This window comes from Oncorhynchus masou, chromosome 30 (genome assembly GCF_036934945.1).
Source record: "Oncorhynchus masou masou isolate Uvic2021 chromosome 30, UVic_Omas_1.1, whole genome shotgun sequence".
Taxonomy (NCBI): Eukaryota; Metazoa; Chordata; class Actinopteri; order Salmoniformes; family Salmonidae; genus Oncorhynchus; species Oncorhynchus masou.
This window is the reverse complement of record NC_088241.1, coordinates 7,731,919-7,746,417: the sequence shown is the minus strand read 5'-3', so window position 1 is coordinate 7,746,417 and position 14,499 is coordinate 7,731,919. Positions and strand designations below refer to the sequence as shown.

The window sequence follows — 14,499 nt, the reverse complement described above, 5'->3', positions numbered from 1 at the left end:
AGGTCGCAAAGTTCAAGGGGGCCGAATACTTTCGGAAGGCACTGTATGTAACTGTGATGGAAAAAAATGTTTTGCTATCTGATGACAGCTGACCAGAACCTTTGGGAAGAATTAAACTTGGTTAAAGCGTCTCTAGTGTCCGTGGGTTATTTACTCTGAAAAATAAGAACCTAACAACTTTCACCGCACCCATTAGTTTGAGAACATTAAGCAATCAAACACACACACAGAGGACATTTTGACAAGCTACAGCTGAAGGTCAATTATGTTATTATTTTGATTTAAAAACTATTCTTTGCAGTGCCATCGTGCACACACACTCAATTGGTTGGAAGCAGCAAACAAAGAAGCAATGTCCATAGTGTAAGCTTTCATTGGTTTTAATGCATTGCATTTTGACATCACATATTCAGATTTTCCACCGTCAACATTCAAGATACAGAGGCAGGTAGGACTACACAGGCAGTATATACAAACAGTCAAAGCAGCCTTTTATAGGGAGTCTTGGGTCTCGTGTGGTGACTGCCTTTGAATAAAGAGTATAAGCTAGCTACAACACATCCATACACACTGGCTGTGGTATCATATCATAGCCAAGCCAAATACCCACCAGTCTCAGCGCTACATTGAAATGCCCTCATCATTCACTCCAAATATACCATACCCTTCCCCTTCATTCTCCATATCTGTACAGCCAAAATACGACATATTCCTGGGAAATCTTCACAAGAAACAAAAAGTTATGGTGGTAAACAGATACCGGAAACAAGTAATGCTTTAACAGTGGAGCCAACTGGCCAAGTGACACCTTGTTGCATCGTCAACATAAATGGTCTCTGTCTAAACACATATGACACCATTAAAGGGATTTTACATGATACTATTAATAACCAATCAGATCAATAGGACTGTTTATGTTTTCAAAGTGCAGAGAAAAAGACAGGAAATGCGGTAATTTGACAGAGGAAACAAAACAAACCTTCAGATTCTCCTAACCTTTCTGTGGGGAAGCTCTTATAATGTATCAGCCAGAGGAGAGATTCTGGTATATTATTCATCACATCCACCATACAGCATGAAACTAAAGAGAAGGATAATCTCTCAAATCAGCTCAATCAAATCAGTTGGTGATAAGCGGTCAAATCTGACTAGCAACACAGATGTTTGATCCTATTAGTGCTTCATGGTCCTCTACTCAGCCATTTTGGTGGTAAGTTACAATATAGTCCCATAGAATAGAGTAGTGCAGTGCAGTGGTTACCAACCCTGGTTCTGGAAAGCCTTTCAAGAGAAGGCTTTTCTTCCAGCCCAGCATTCAACATGATTAAACTAATCAAGGACTAGATCATTATTTGAATTGTGCGATGGAACAAAAGGCTGTACTAAAATACTAAATAAAAAGTGTAGTGAATGTGCTAAAAGCCTGTACTCTTGTGTCTCTCCAGGACCAGGGTTTGTACCTCTGATGTAGTGAGTGGGTCATTGGCCTTCAGTTTTCAGCCTGTTTCTCCAGCAGGCCCTTGAGGTGGGCATGTAGCGGCTGGCACACAGCCTGGTAGCCCTGGGGGGTGAGGTGGAGGTAGTCATACAGGTCCTGGTGGGAGATGCTGCCGTCCGAGTGCACAAAGCCGGGGTCCACGTTGAGGAGGGAGGCGTGGGGGAGAGAGGACACAGCCTCCTGGACCAGCTTGTTGACCTGGGCATTCCTCTCCCGCAGGGAGTTGGGCATCTTACCTCTGGGCAGCACTCCCTGTGGTTGGAAACATACATGAAAGCACAGGAAGCTGCTGAGGGGAGAACGGTTCATAATAATGTCTGGAATGGAGCAAATGGAATGGCATCAAACAACAGAAAACCATGTGTGTGATAGTATTCCACTCATTCAGCTCCAGCCATTACCACAAGCCCATTCTCCCAAATTAAGGTCCCACCAACCTACTGTGCATTATTGTCACTAAAAGGCCATGCTAGAAAGGACAAACGTCACAATATGGTTAGCAATGATAATGGAGTCCATAAAGTATGCAGTTCATAATTTAAGTTTGTGTTATCAAAAAGGTTAATGGTTGCAAAGGGGATTTTCGAGGTGAACAAAGGGTAGTGCAGTCAATCATATTAATCTAAATCTTTTCAGTTTATTACAAGAATTCAAGGAGAACATCTCCAGAAAAGAAGCCATCTCTTAGAAGGTGCTTATATTTCTTATTTCACCTTTATTTAACCAGGTAGGCTAGTTGAGAACAAGTTCTCATTTACAACTGTGACCTGGCCAAGATAAAGCAAAGCAGTTTGACACAAACACAGAGTTACACATGGAATAAACAAACATACAGTAAATAATTCAGTAGAAAAGAAAGTATATACAGCTGGTGCAAATGGAGGTAAGATAAGGGAGGTAAGGCAATAAAATAGGCCATAGTGGTGAGGTAATTACGATATAGCAATTAAACACGAGTGGTAGATGTGCAGAAGATGCAAGTTGAGATACTGGGGTGCAAAGGAGCAAAATAAATAAATACATTATGGGGATGAGGTTGTTGGATTGGCTATTTAAAGATGGGGTATGTACAGGTGCAATGATCTGTGAGCTGCTCTCACAGCTGGTGCTTGAAGTTAGTGAGGGAGATAAGAGACTCCAGCTTCCGCAACTTTTGCAGTTCGATCCAGTCTTTGGCAGCAGAGAATTGGAAGGAAAGGCGGCCAAAGGAGAATTGGCTTCGGGGATGACCAATGAAATATACCTGCTGGAGCGCGTGCTGTGGGTGGGTGCTGCTATGGTTACCAGTGAACTGAGATAAATTGAGGCTTTAACTGGCAAAGAATTGTAGATTACCTGGAGCCAGACGGTTTGGCGACAAGTATAAAGCGAGGGCCAGCCAACGAGTGCATACAGGTCACAGTGGTGGGTAATATATGGGGCTTTGGTGACAAAACAGATAGCACTGTAGACTACATCTAATTTGTTGAGTAGAGTGTTGGAGGATCGGTAGGATAGTCAGTTTTACAAGGGTATGTTTGGCAACATGAGTGAAGGATGCTTTGTTGCCAAATAGGAAGCCAATTCTAGATTTAATTTGGGATTCGAGATGCTTAATGTGTGACAGAGTTGAAAGCCTTGGCCAGGTTGATGAATACAGCTGCACAGTATTCTCTTTATCGATGACAGTTTTGATATCGTTTAGGACCTTGAGCGTGGCTGAGGTGCATCCATGACCAGCACGGAAGTCAGATTGCATAGCGGAGAAGGTACGGTGCGATTCAAAATGGTCGGTGATCTGTTTGTTATCTTCGCTTTCAAAGACCTTAGAAAGGCAGGGTAGGATAGATATAAGTCTGTAGCAGGTTGGGTCTAGAGTGTCTCCCCCATTGAAGAGGGGGATGACCGCGGCAGCTTTCCAATCTTTGGGGATCTCAGACGATACGAAAGAGAGATTGAACAGGCTAGTAATAGGGGTTGCAATAATTGCGGCAGATAATTTTAGAAAGAGAGGGTCCAGATTGTCTAGCCCGGCTGATTTGTAAGGGTCCAGATTTTGCAGCTCTTTCAGAACATAAGCTATCTGGATTTGGGTGAAGGAAAAATGGGGAGGCTTGGGAGAGCTGCTGTCGGGGGTGCAGGGCAGTTGACAGGGATAGGAGTAGCCAGGTGGAAAGCATGGCCAGCCGTAGAAAAATGCTTACTGAAATTCTCAATTATCGTGGATTTATCAGTGGTGACAGTGTTTCCTAGCCTCAGTGCAGTGGGCAGCTGGGAGGAGGTGCTCTTATTCTCCATGGACTTTACAGTGTCCCAGAACTTTTTGGAGTTTGTGCTACAGGATGCAAATTTCTGTTTCAAAAAGCTAGCCTTAGCTTTCCTAGCTGCTTGTGTATATTGGTTCCTAACTTCCCTGAAAAGTTGCATATCGTGGGGGCTATTTGATGCCACAGGATGTTTTTGTGCTGGTCAAGGGCAGTCAGGTCTGGAGTGAACCAAGTGCTATATCTGTTCCAGGTTAAATTTTTTTGAATGGGGCATGCTTATTTAAGATGGTGAGGAAGGCCCTTTAAAGAATAACCAGTTATCCTCTACTGACAGGATGAGGTCAATATCCTTCCAGGATACCCGGGCCAGGCCTGCTCACTGAAGTATTTTAGAGAGTGTTTGACAGTGATGAGGGGTGGTCGTTTGACCGCAGACCCATTATGGGTGCAGGCAATGAGGCAGTGATCGCTGAGTCCTTAGTTGAAGACAGCAGACGTGTATTTGGAGGGCAAGTTGGTGAGGATGATATCTATGAGGGTGCCCGTGTTTACAGATTTGGGGTTGTACCTGGTAGGTTCATTGATAGATCATTTGTGTGAGATTGAGGGCATCAAGCTTAGATTGTAGGGTGGCCGGGGTGTTAAGCATGTCCCTTAGCATGGCTTAGGTCATCTAGCAGCACGAGCTCTGAAGATAGATGGGGGGCAATCAATTCACATATGGTGTCCAAGGCACAGCTGGGGACAGAAGGTAGTCTATAACAAGGGGCAACAGTGAGAGAGACTTGTTTCTGGAAAGGTGGATTTTTAGAACTAGAAGCTCGGATTGTTTGGGCAGACCTGGACATTATGACAGAACTCTGCAGGCTTTTTCTGCAGTAGATTGCCACACCGCCCCATTTGGCAGTTCTATCTGGTCGGAAAATGTTATAGTTAAGGATGGACATTTCAGGGTTTTTGGTGGTCTTCCTAAGTCAGGATTCAGACACGGCTAGGACATTCGGGTTGGCAGAGTGTGCTAAGGCAGTGAATAAAACAAACTTGGGGGGAGGCTTCTAATGTTAACATGCATGAAACCAAGGCTTTTACGGTTACAGAAGTCAACAAATGAGAGCGCCTGGGGAATGGGAGTGGAGCTAAGCACTGCTGGGCCTGGATTAACCTCTACATCACCAGAGGAACAGAGGAGTAGGATAAGGGTACAGCTAAAGGCTATAAGAACTGGTTGTCTAGTACGTTCGGAACAGAGTAAAAGGAGCATGTTTCTGGGTGCGATAGAACTGGAGGTTTAGCTAAGTCATATTGAGCAGGACTAGAGGCTCTACAGTGAAATAAGACAATAATCACTAACCAGAAGAGCAATGGACAAGGCATATTGACATTAGGGAGAGGCATGCCTAGCAGAGTGACCACAGGGGTCCAGTGAGTAGTTAAGCTGGCTGGAGACACGGCAATTCAGACAGCCAGCGGGCCAGGGCTAGCAAGCTAGCAGAAGGGCCTTAGAGGTACGTCGCAACAGAAGAAGTCTGTTGTAGCCTCCTCATGCGGAGCCTCGCCGTGATGGTTTAGTAGGGTTCCGTGTAGTAAAGGTTCCCAGTCCAATTGGCAAAATAGGTACAGTGGCCCAAGAAAATTGGCCGATCGACCTATTCAGCTAACAGTCCGATATGCTCTAGACAGTGAAAATAAGTCCGGTGTGCTCTGGTTTGAATAATTTTCAAACTGGCGCAAACTGGCGAGAGATTTCCGAGCTAGAGGTTAGCTGATGTCTGCTAGCAGTGGTTAGCTAACTACTACCTAGTAGCTAGTTAGCTGGCTAGCCTCTGTTGGGCGATTCTGGTTCGAAAGTAAAGTAAAATACTTTAGAAAATAGCAGATCATACCACATTGGGTGAGGATGGTTGCAGGAGAGTATATTGAAGTTGATGTTTAGGAAAAATATAAAAAAGATAAGAAAAAATATATATATACACGGGACAAGACGAAAACAAAGACATCTGAGTGCTACGACATCTTGGAATATATTAATCCCACAGCACTGAGTGTTGACTAAACACCAGCCTGAAGGAAGTCACAAAATCAGCAGCTACAGAATCGCAGTGTCACAGATACAGTTGAAGTCGGAAGTTAACATGCACTTACTTCCGGCGCAGACAGAGATGGCCGCCTCGCTTCGCGTTCCTAGGAAACTATGCAGTTTTTTGTTTTTTTACGTGTTATTTCTTAGATTAGTACCCCAGGTCATCTTAGGTTTCATTACATATAGTCGAGAAGAACTACTGTATATAAGATCAGCGTCAACTCACCATCAGCACGACCAAGAATATGTTTTTCGCGACGCGGATCCTGTGTTCTGCCTTACAAACAGGACAACGGAATGGATTGCATGCAGAGACCCAAAAAAACGACTCCGAAAAAGAGGGAAACGAGGCGGTCTTCTGGTCAGACTCCGGAGACGGGCACACCGTGCACCACTCCCTAGCATTCTTCTTGCCAATGTCCAGTCTCTTGACAACAAGGTTGATGAAATCCGAGCAAGGGTAGCATTCCAGAGGGACATCAGAGACTGTAACGTTCTGTGCTTCACGGAAACATGGCTCACTGGAGAGACGCTATCCGAAGCGGTGCAGCCAACGGGTTTCTCCACGCATCGCGCCGACAGAAACAAACACATTTCTGGTAAGAAGAGGGGTGGGGGCGTATGCCTTATGGCTAACGAGAAATGGTGCGATGAAAGAAACATACAGGAACTCAAATCCTTCTGTTCACCTGATTTTGAATTCCTCACAATCAAATGTAGACCGCATTATCTACCAAGAGAAGCTTGACACATCGATGGCTCTGAACGAACTTTATTTAACTCTTTGCAAACTGGAAACCATTTATCCGGAGGCTGCATTCATTGTTGCTGGGGATTTTAACAAGGCTAATCTGAAAACAAGACTCCCTAAATTTTATCAGCATATCGATTGCGCAACCAGGGGTGGAAAAACCTTGGATCACTGTTACTCTAACTTCAGCGACGCATTTAAGGCCCTGCCCCGCCCCCCTTTCGGAAAAGCTGACCACGACTCCATTTTGCTGATCCCTGCCTACAGACAAAAACTAAAACAAGAAGCTCCCACGCTGAGGTCTGTCCAACGCTGGTCCGACCAAGCTGACTCCACACTCCAAGACTGCTTCCATCACGTGGACTGGGACATGTTTCGTATTGCGTCAGACAACAACATTGACGAATACGCTGATTCGGTGTGCGAGTTCATTAGAACGTGCGTTGAAGATGTCGTTCCCATAGCAACGATTAAAACATTCCCTAACCAGAAACCGTGGATTGATGGCAGCATTCGCGTGAAACTGAAAGCGCGAACCACTGCTTTTAATCAGGGCAAGGTGTCTGGTAACATGACAGAGTACAAACAGTGCAGCTATTCCCTCCGCAAGGCTATCAAACAAGCTAAGCGTCAGTACAGAGACAAAGTAGAATCTCAATTCAACGGCTCACACACAAGAGGCATGTGGCAGGGTCTACAGTCAATCACGGACTACAGGAAGAAATCCAGCCCAGTCACGGACCAGGATGTCTTGCTCCCAGGCAGACGAAATAACTTTTTTGCCCACTTTGAGGACAATACAGTGCCACTGACACGGCCTGCAACGGAAACATGCTGTCTCTCCTTCACTGCAGCCGAGGTGAGTAAAACATTTAAACGTGTTAACCCTCGCAAGGCTGCAGGCCCGGACGGCATCCCCAGCCGCGCCCTCAGAGCATGCGCAGACCAGCTGGCTGGTGTGTTTACGGACATATTCAATCAATCCCTATACCAGTCTGCTGTTCCCACATGCTTCAAGAGGGCCACCATTGTTCCTGTTCCCAAGAAAGCTAAGGTAACTGAGCTAAACGACTACCGCCCCGTAGCACTCACTTCCATCATCATGAAGTGCTTTGAGAGACTTGTCAAGGACCATATCACCTCCACTCTACCTGACACCCTAGACCCACTCCAATTTGCTTACCGCCCAAATAGGTCCACAGACGATGCAATCTCAACCACAATGCACACTGCCCTAACCCATCTGGACAAGAGAAATACCTATGTGAGAATGCTGTTCATTGACTACAGCTCGGCATTCAACACCATAGTACCCTCTAAGCTCGTCATCAAGCTCGAGACCCTGGGTCTCGACCCCGCCCTGTGCAACTGGGTACTGGACTTCCTGACGGGCCGCCCCCAGGTGGTGAGGGTAGGTAACAACATCTCCTCCCCGCTGATCCTCAACACTGGGGCCCCACAAGGGTGCGTTCTGAGCCCTCTCCTGTACTCCCTGTTCACCCACGACTGCGTGGCCACGCACGCCTCCAACTCAATCATCAAGTTTGCGGACGACACAACAGCGGTAGGCTTGATTACCAACAACGACGAGACGGCCTACAGGGAGGAGGTGAGGGCCCTCGGAGTGTGGTGTCAGGAAAATAACCTCACACTCAACGTCAACAAAACTAAGGAGATGATTGTGGACTTCAGGAAAGAACAGAGGGAACACCCCCCTATCCACATCGATGGAACAGTAGTGGAGAGGGTAGCAAGTTAAGTTCCTCGGCATACACATTACAGACAAACTGAATTGGTCCACTCACACAGCATCGTGAAGAAGGCGCAGCAGCGCCTCTTCAACCTCAGGAGGCTGAAGAAATTCGGCTTGTCACCAAAAGCACTCACAAACTTCTACAGATGCACAATCGAGAGCATCCTGGCGGGCTGTATCACCGCCTGGTACGGCAACTGCTCCGCCCTCAACCATAAGGCTCTCCAGAGGGTAGTGAGGTCTGCACAACACATCACCGGGGGCAAACTACCTGCCCTCCAGGACACCTACACCACCCGATGTTACAGGAAGGCCATAAAGATCATCAAGGACATCAACCACCCGAGCCACTGCCTGTTCACCCCGCTATCATCCAGAAGGCGAGGTCAGTACAGGTGCATCAAAGCTGGGACCGAGAGACTGAAAAACAGCTTCTATCTCAAGGCCATCAGACTGTTAAACAGCCACCACTAACATTGAGTGGCTGCTGCCAACACACTGACACTGACTCAACTCCAGCCACTTTAATAATGGGAATTGATGGGAAATTATGTAAATATATCACTAGCCACTTTAAACAATGCTACCTTATATAATGTTACTTACCCTACATTATTCATCTCATATGCATACGTATATACTGTACTCTATATCATCGACTGCATCCTTATGTAATACATGTATCACTAGCCACTTTAACTATGCCACTTTGTTTACATACTCATCTCATATGTATATACTGTACTCGATACCATCTACTGTATCTTGCCTATGCTGCTCTGTACCATCACTCATTCATATATCCTTATGTACATATTCTTTATCCCCTTACACTGTGTATAAGACAGTAGTTTAGGAATTGTTAGTTAGATTACTTGTTGGTTATTACTGCATTGTCGGAACTAGAATCACAAGCATTTCGCTACACTCGCATTAACATCTGCTAACCATGTGTATGTGACAAATAAAATTTGATTTGATTTGACTTAGGTTGGAGTCATTAAAACACATTTTTCAACCACTCCACAAATGTCTTGTTAACAAACTACAGCTTTGGCAAGTTGGTTAGGACATCTACTTTTTGCATGACAAGTAATTTTTCCAACAATTATTTCCAGACAGATTATTTCACTGTATCACAATGCCAGTGGGTCAGAAATTTACATACACTAAGTTGACTGTGCCTTTAAACAGTTTGGAAAAATCCAGAAATTATGTCATGGCTTTACAAGCTGCTGATAGGCTAATTGACATCATTTGAATAAGTTGGAGGTGTACCTGTGGATGTATTTCAAGGCCTACCTTCAAACTCAGTGCCTTCTTGCTTGACATCATGGGAAAATCAAAAGAAATCAGCCAAGACCTCAGAAAAAAAATTGTAGACCTCTACAAGTCTGGTTCATCCTTGGGAGCAATTTCCAAACGCCTGAAGGTACCACGTTCATCTGTACAAACAATAGTACGCAAGTAAACACCATGGGACCACGCAAACGTCATTACCGCTCAGGAAGGAGGCGCTTTCTGTCTCCTAGAGATGTATGTACTTTGGTGCAAAAAGTGCAAATCAATCCCACCCAGAACAACAGCAAAGGACCTTGTGAAGATGCTGGAGGAAACAGGTACAAAAGTATCTATATCCACAGTAAAACGAGTCCTATATCGACATATCCTGAAAGGCCGCTCAGCAAGGAAGAAGCCACTGCTCCAAAGCCGCCATAAAAAAAGCCAGCCTACGGTTTTCAACTGCAGATGAGGACAAAGATCATACTTTTTTGAGAAATGTCCTCTGGTCTGATGAAACAAAAAGAGAACTGTTTGGCCATAATGACCATCGCTATGTTTGGAGGAAAGGGGGGGGGCTTGTAAGTCGAAGAACACCTTCCCAACCGTGAAGCACGGGAACGGCAGCATTATGTTGTGGGGGTGCTCTGCTGCAGGAGGGACTGGTGCACTTCACAAAATAGATGGCATCATGATGAGGGAAATTATGTGGATATATTGAAGCTTCATCTCAAGACATCAGTCAGGAAGTTAAAGCTTGGTCGCAAATGGGTCTTCCAAAAAAGCATACTTCCAAAGTTGTGGCAAAATGGCTTAAGGACAACAAAGTCAAGGTATTGGAGTGGCCATCACAAAGTCCTGACCTCAATCCCATAGAAAATTTGTGGGCAGAACTGAAAAAGCGTGTGCGAGCAAGAATGCCTACAAACCTGACTCAGTTACACCTGCTCTGTCAGGAGGAAAGGGCCAAAATTCACTCAACTTATTGTGGGAAGCTTGTGGAAGGCTACCCGACACGTTTGACCCAAGTTAAACAATTTAAAGTCAATGCTACCGAATACAAATTGAGTGTATGTGAACTTCTAACCAACTGGGAATGTGATGAAAGAAATAAAAGCTTAAATAAATATTTCTACTATTATTCTGACCTTTCACATTTTTAAAATAAAGTGGTGATCCTAACTGACCTAAGACAGGGAATTTTTACTAGGATTAAAATGTCAGGAATTGTGAAGAACTGAGTTTAAATGTATTTGGCTGTGTATGTAAAACTTCCAACTTCAACTGTACATAATAATTGTGTCCTCAGCAAAGTCTGGCAGAAAACTTTAACCAGAACATTCAACACCGGCAGACATTTGATACTGGCAGTTAAACAGGTCAAAGATAGAACAATCAGTACTTAGTAACAGTAAATCAAATACAGGAAAATGATTAATCAAACATTTCCCATTAATGGTTTAAGTCACATTTGTGGTAGAAAAGAGGTAGAGTACAACCTACCAGCACAAGAGTGTAAGCCTTCGGCAGCTTGTCCTTAATGAGTTGGACTATGGCCATGATGCCTCCACAGATCTGTTCTGCAGTGTGACCATGATTATTGGTGCCCACCCACAGCACCACAACCTGATGAGGCAGAGACACAAACATGAACTTGGTGAGCAGTTTCATTCATACCACTTGATTTAAAAACATGTTCAATGGTTGATACTGAAAGTGCTTGTTGACCCAGGAACAGGCTTGGGACCACGGGTCTGTGCAGCCATTAGGGTTTAAATCGAAACAATGAGGAGTATATGATCAACTCAAATGTAACATACTAACATGTTTGTGTCGGTGTATATACATGCCTTTGGGCTAATGTGGCCCAACTCTCCATTGCTCAATCTCCACAAGACATGCTGTGTTTCATCACCTCCCACCCCAAAGTTGAGAGCGTGGAGAGGAGAAAACAGGTCTCGCCACACCTGACAAAGACACATCAACACCATTATGTTAACTAGCATAACATAGCAGCTAACATGTGCTTTCTTCAGCAATGACAAGACTTGTAATCAGAAAATATTTCAATGTGGCAAATGATTTTGGCTTAAGTTCCAAACAACAAACGTCACCAATGTTTGCAGTCCCATTACAGCTGCCAGGATAGAGAGATTACCTCAAACTGGTGCAAGAGCTGGACAAGAGAGTCTCCTACAAACAGGACATCAGGTTCCTTGTCCTTGCTGTTAGACACAAAGTGGTTATGCTGTATGCAGAGGGAGAGAGGAATGGAGATACCTAGTCAATGCATTCAACCCAAAATGTGTCTTCCACATTTAACCTAACCACTCTGAATCAGGACACGAGAGGAAATTGACCTTCCAAGACTATAACTGCTGCTGTTATTCTAAAATGGCAGATGTAATGTATTGGTGAGGCAAACAGCAGGACACACACCAAAGACATCCATCGCCCATCTCCCTGGGTGTCCACGCCAGGAGTGGGTGTGGCGGCGGGGTTGGAGTCTTCTGAGCTCATCACTTTGTCTGTCTAGTGTCAGAAAGAATCAAAGTGAAAATTATGTCTCAGTAGATTAGAGCTGATGGATGCTTATTGTATGTGAATCAATAAAGCAACTAACTATGGGTAGCTAGCTAGGTAACTACAGTAGAATACCGCAAAACCATTCCAAGTGAAATGTGTAACCCTATTAACAAATGGGCGTACACTGGCATTATGGGACCTAATAATAGTATATAATGAATAACGATGGCAGAAACGAATACTTTAGCACAAATAACCAAAACACGAGCTAGCTAGCTGACCATTTCTGTAGCCTGGCATATTTCAAGCCAGGCTACAGGAATAGTCAGCTAGCTATACAGTACTGTAGCTAGCTAATCATTCAGTTAGTATAAAGTGCTACGAACCAATGATGCATTGGCAATGTGGTGCATCAACATACCGGCGTTCAGACTTTTTCATATTAATAGATGAGATCGCTGAATAGCTAACATTTATTATTGTTTTACAATACCGTAATGGTGGTTCAGTCCGCCTGACGTCGCTGAAAGTAACATTTCAAGTAACTACAGAATGTACCATTGACCACTCATAGGTGAGCTACTTCAGTAAAATACCGTTTTGTTTTCAGTCTAGTAATATGTATACGCATATAAGTAGTAATGTGTATGAATACCTCCCTGAAACACGATTTTCACAGTAAATTACGGCTATCAACGTGACTGCCAAAGGGAATTATAGTTGCGGATAAAATCTAGCCTACCTCCTCATGTCTAGATTTGGACTCGCCCAGTGGTGTTCACGAGTAAAATGCGCGCCGCCGTCGCGCAGACTTGATGTTTTTGTCATTTAGCAGAAGCTCTTATCCAGGGCAATAGAGTGCTTACATTCTCATACTTTTTTTCTGGCGGGCCGGGCGCAGTGCGCGATGGCCAGGTGCACAGTGTTTCCTCTGACACATTGGTGCGTCTGGGTTGTGTTGGAGGCGCGCTGTGTTAAGAAGCAGTGTGGCTTGGTTGGGTTGTGTTTCGTAGGAAGCAGGGCTTTCGCGTGGTAGCGATGAGACAAGATTGTAATTACTAACAATTGGATACCACACAAAGGGGGTAAAATTTTAAATTCTTAATGTTAAAAAAAAAGGTTAGTGAGGGAGATATAAGTCTCCAACTTCAGCAATTTTTGCAATTCGTTCCAGTCATTGGCAGCAGAGAACTGGACGGAAAGGTGACCAAAGCGGGTGTTAGCTTTGGGGATGACCAGTGAGATATACCTGCTTGAGCGCTTGCTACGGGTGGGAGTTGTTAAGTTGACCAGTGAGCTGAGGTAAGGCGGAGCTTTACCTAGCAAAGACTTATAGATTACCTGGAGCCAGTGGGTCTGGCGATGAATATGTAGCGAGGGCCAACTGACAAGAGCATACAGGTCGCAGTGGTGGGTGGTATAAGGGGCTTTGGTTACAAAGCGGATGGCACTGTGATAGACTGCATCCAGTTTGCTGAGTAGGTGACGCAACAGAATGCCTTGTGGAGATTGAGCGATGGAGAGTTGGCCCACATCAGCCCAAAGGTATGTATACACCCAGACAACACGTTAGTACATTACATTAGAGTTGATCATACACTACTCCTTGTTCAGATTTAAACCCTAATGGCTGCACAGACCCGTGGTCCCAAGCATTTTCCTGGGCCAAAAAGCACTTTCAGTATCTATCATTGAACATGCTTTTAAATCAAGTGGTATGAATGAAACTGCCCACCAAGTTGATGTTTGTGTCTCTGCCTCATCAGGTTGTGGTGCTGTGGGTGGGCACCAATAATCATGGTCACACTGCAGAGCAGATCTGTGGAGGCATCATGGCCATAGTCCAACTCATCAAGGACAAGCTGACTTGCAGAGGACACACGGATAATTATCTCTGACACTGTGATTCTGTAGCCGCTGATGTTGTGACTTCCTACAAGCCTATCGGGCTGGTGTTTACTCAACACTCGTTGCTGTGGGATTAATATATAAGTGCCTTCTCAGAGAAGCTTGTTAGACATGCCTCTTGGCTTCTGTTCTGGAGATGTTCTCTGTGAATTCTTGTAATAAACTGAAATGATTTAGATTAATATGATTGACTGCTCTCCCCTTTGTTCACCTCGAAAATCCCCTTTACAACCATTAACCTTTTTGATAACACAAACTTAAATTATTAACTGCATACTTTATGGACTCAATTATCATTGCTAACCACAGTAACGAGTGGGCTGGAAGAAAAGCCCGCACTAAAGGCTTTCTAGAACCAGGGTTGGTAACCACTGCACTACTCCATTCTATTGGACCATAATGTATGGGGCGGCAGGTACCCTAGTGGTTAGAGCGTTGGACTAGTAACAGAAAGGA

General features: G+C 44.6%; 1 protein-coding gene and 1 long non-coding RNA gene across 4 annotated transcripts; one reads left to right on the top strand and one right to left on the bottom strand.

The window, feature by feature from the left end:
- Nucleotides 1-364: 364 nt before the first annotated feature.
- LOC135521953 (platelet-activating factor acetylhydrolase IB subunit alpha1-like) lies at nucleotides 365-12,678 on the bottom strand. 3 transcript variants are annotated; one of them, XM_064947780.1, is made up of 6 exons: nucleotides 12,629-12,678; nucleotides 12,049-12,141; nucleotides 11,768-11,857; nucleotides 11,460-11,576; nucleotides 11,113-11,235; nucleotides 365-1,750 (listed from the first exon to the last, which is right to left on the bottom strand). In XM_064947780.1, the coding sequence occupies exons 2-6, from the start codon at nucleotides 12,127-12,129 to the stop codon at nucleotides 1,490-1,492; spliced, it is 672 nt and encodes a 223-aa protein (XP_064803852.1). In that variant the 5' UTR covers nucleotides 12,130-12,141; nucleotides 12,629-12,678; the 3' UTR covers nucleotides 365-1,489. The 3 variants fall into 3 exon arrangements, with proteins under 3 accessions (XP_064803852.1, XP_064803851.1, XP_064803850.1); XM_064947779.1 differs by having other exon boundaries at nucleotides 12,557-12,663; XM_064947778.1 differs by having other exon boundaries at nucleotides 12,522-12,632.
- Nucleotides 12,679-12,938: 260 nt separating this feature from the next.
- Nucleotides 12,939-14,225, top strand: LOC135521952 (uncharacterized). The gene is made up of 2 exons (XR_010452628.1): nucleotides 12,939-13,680; nucleotides 13,902-14,225. It is a non-coding gene; the product is annotated as an uncharacterized LOC135521952 (long non-coding RNA).
- Nucleotides 14,226-14,499: the final 274 nt, after the last annotated feature.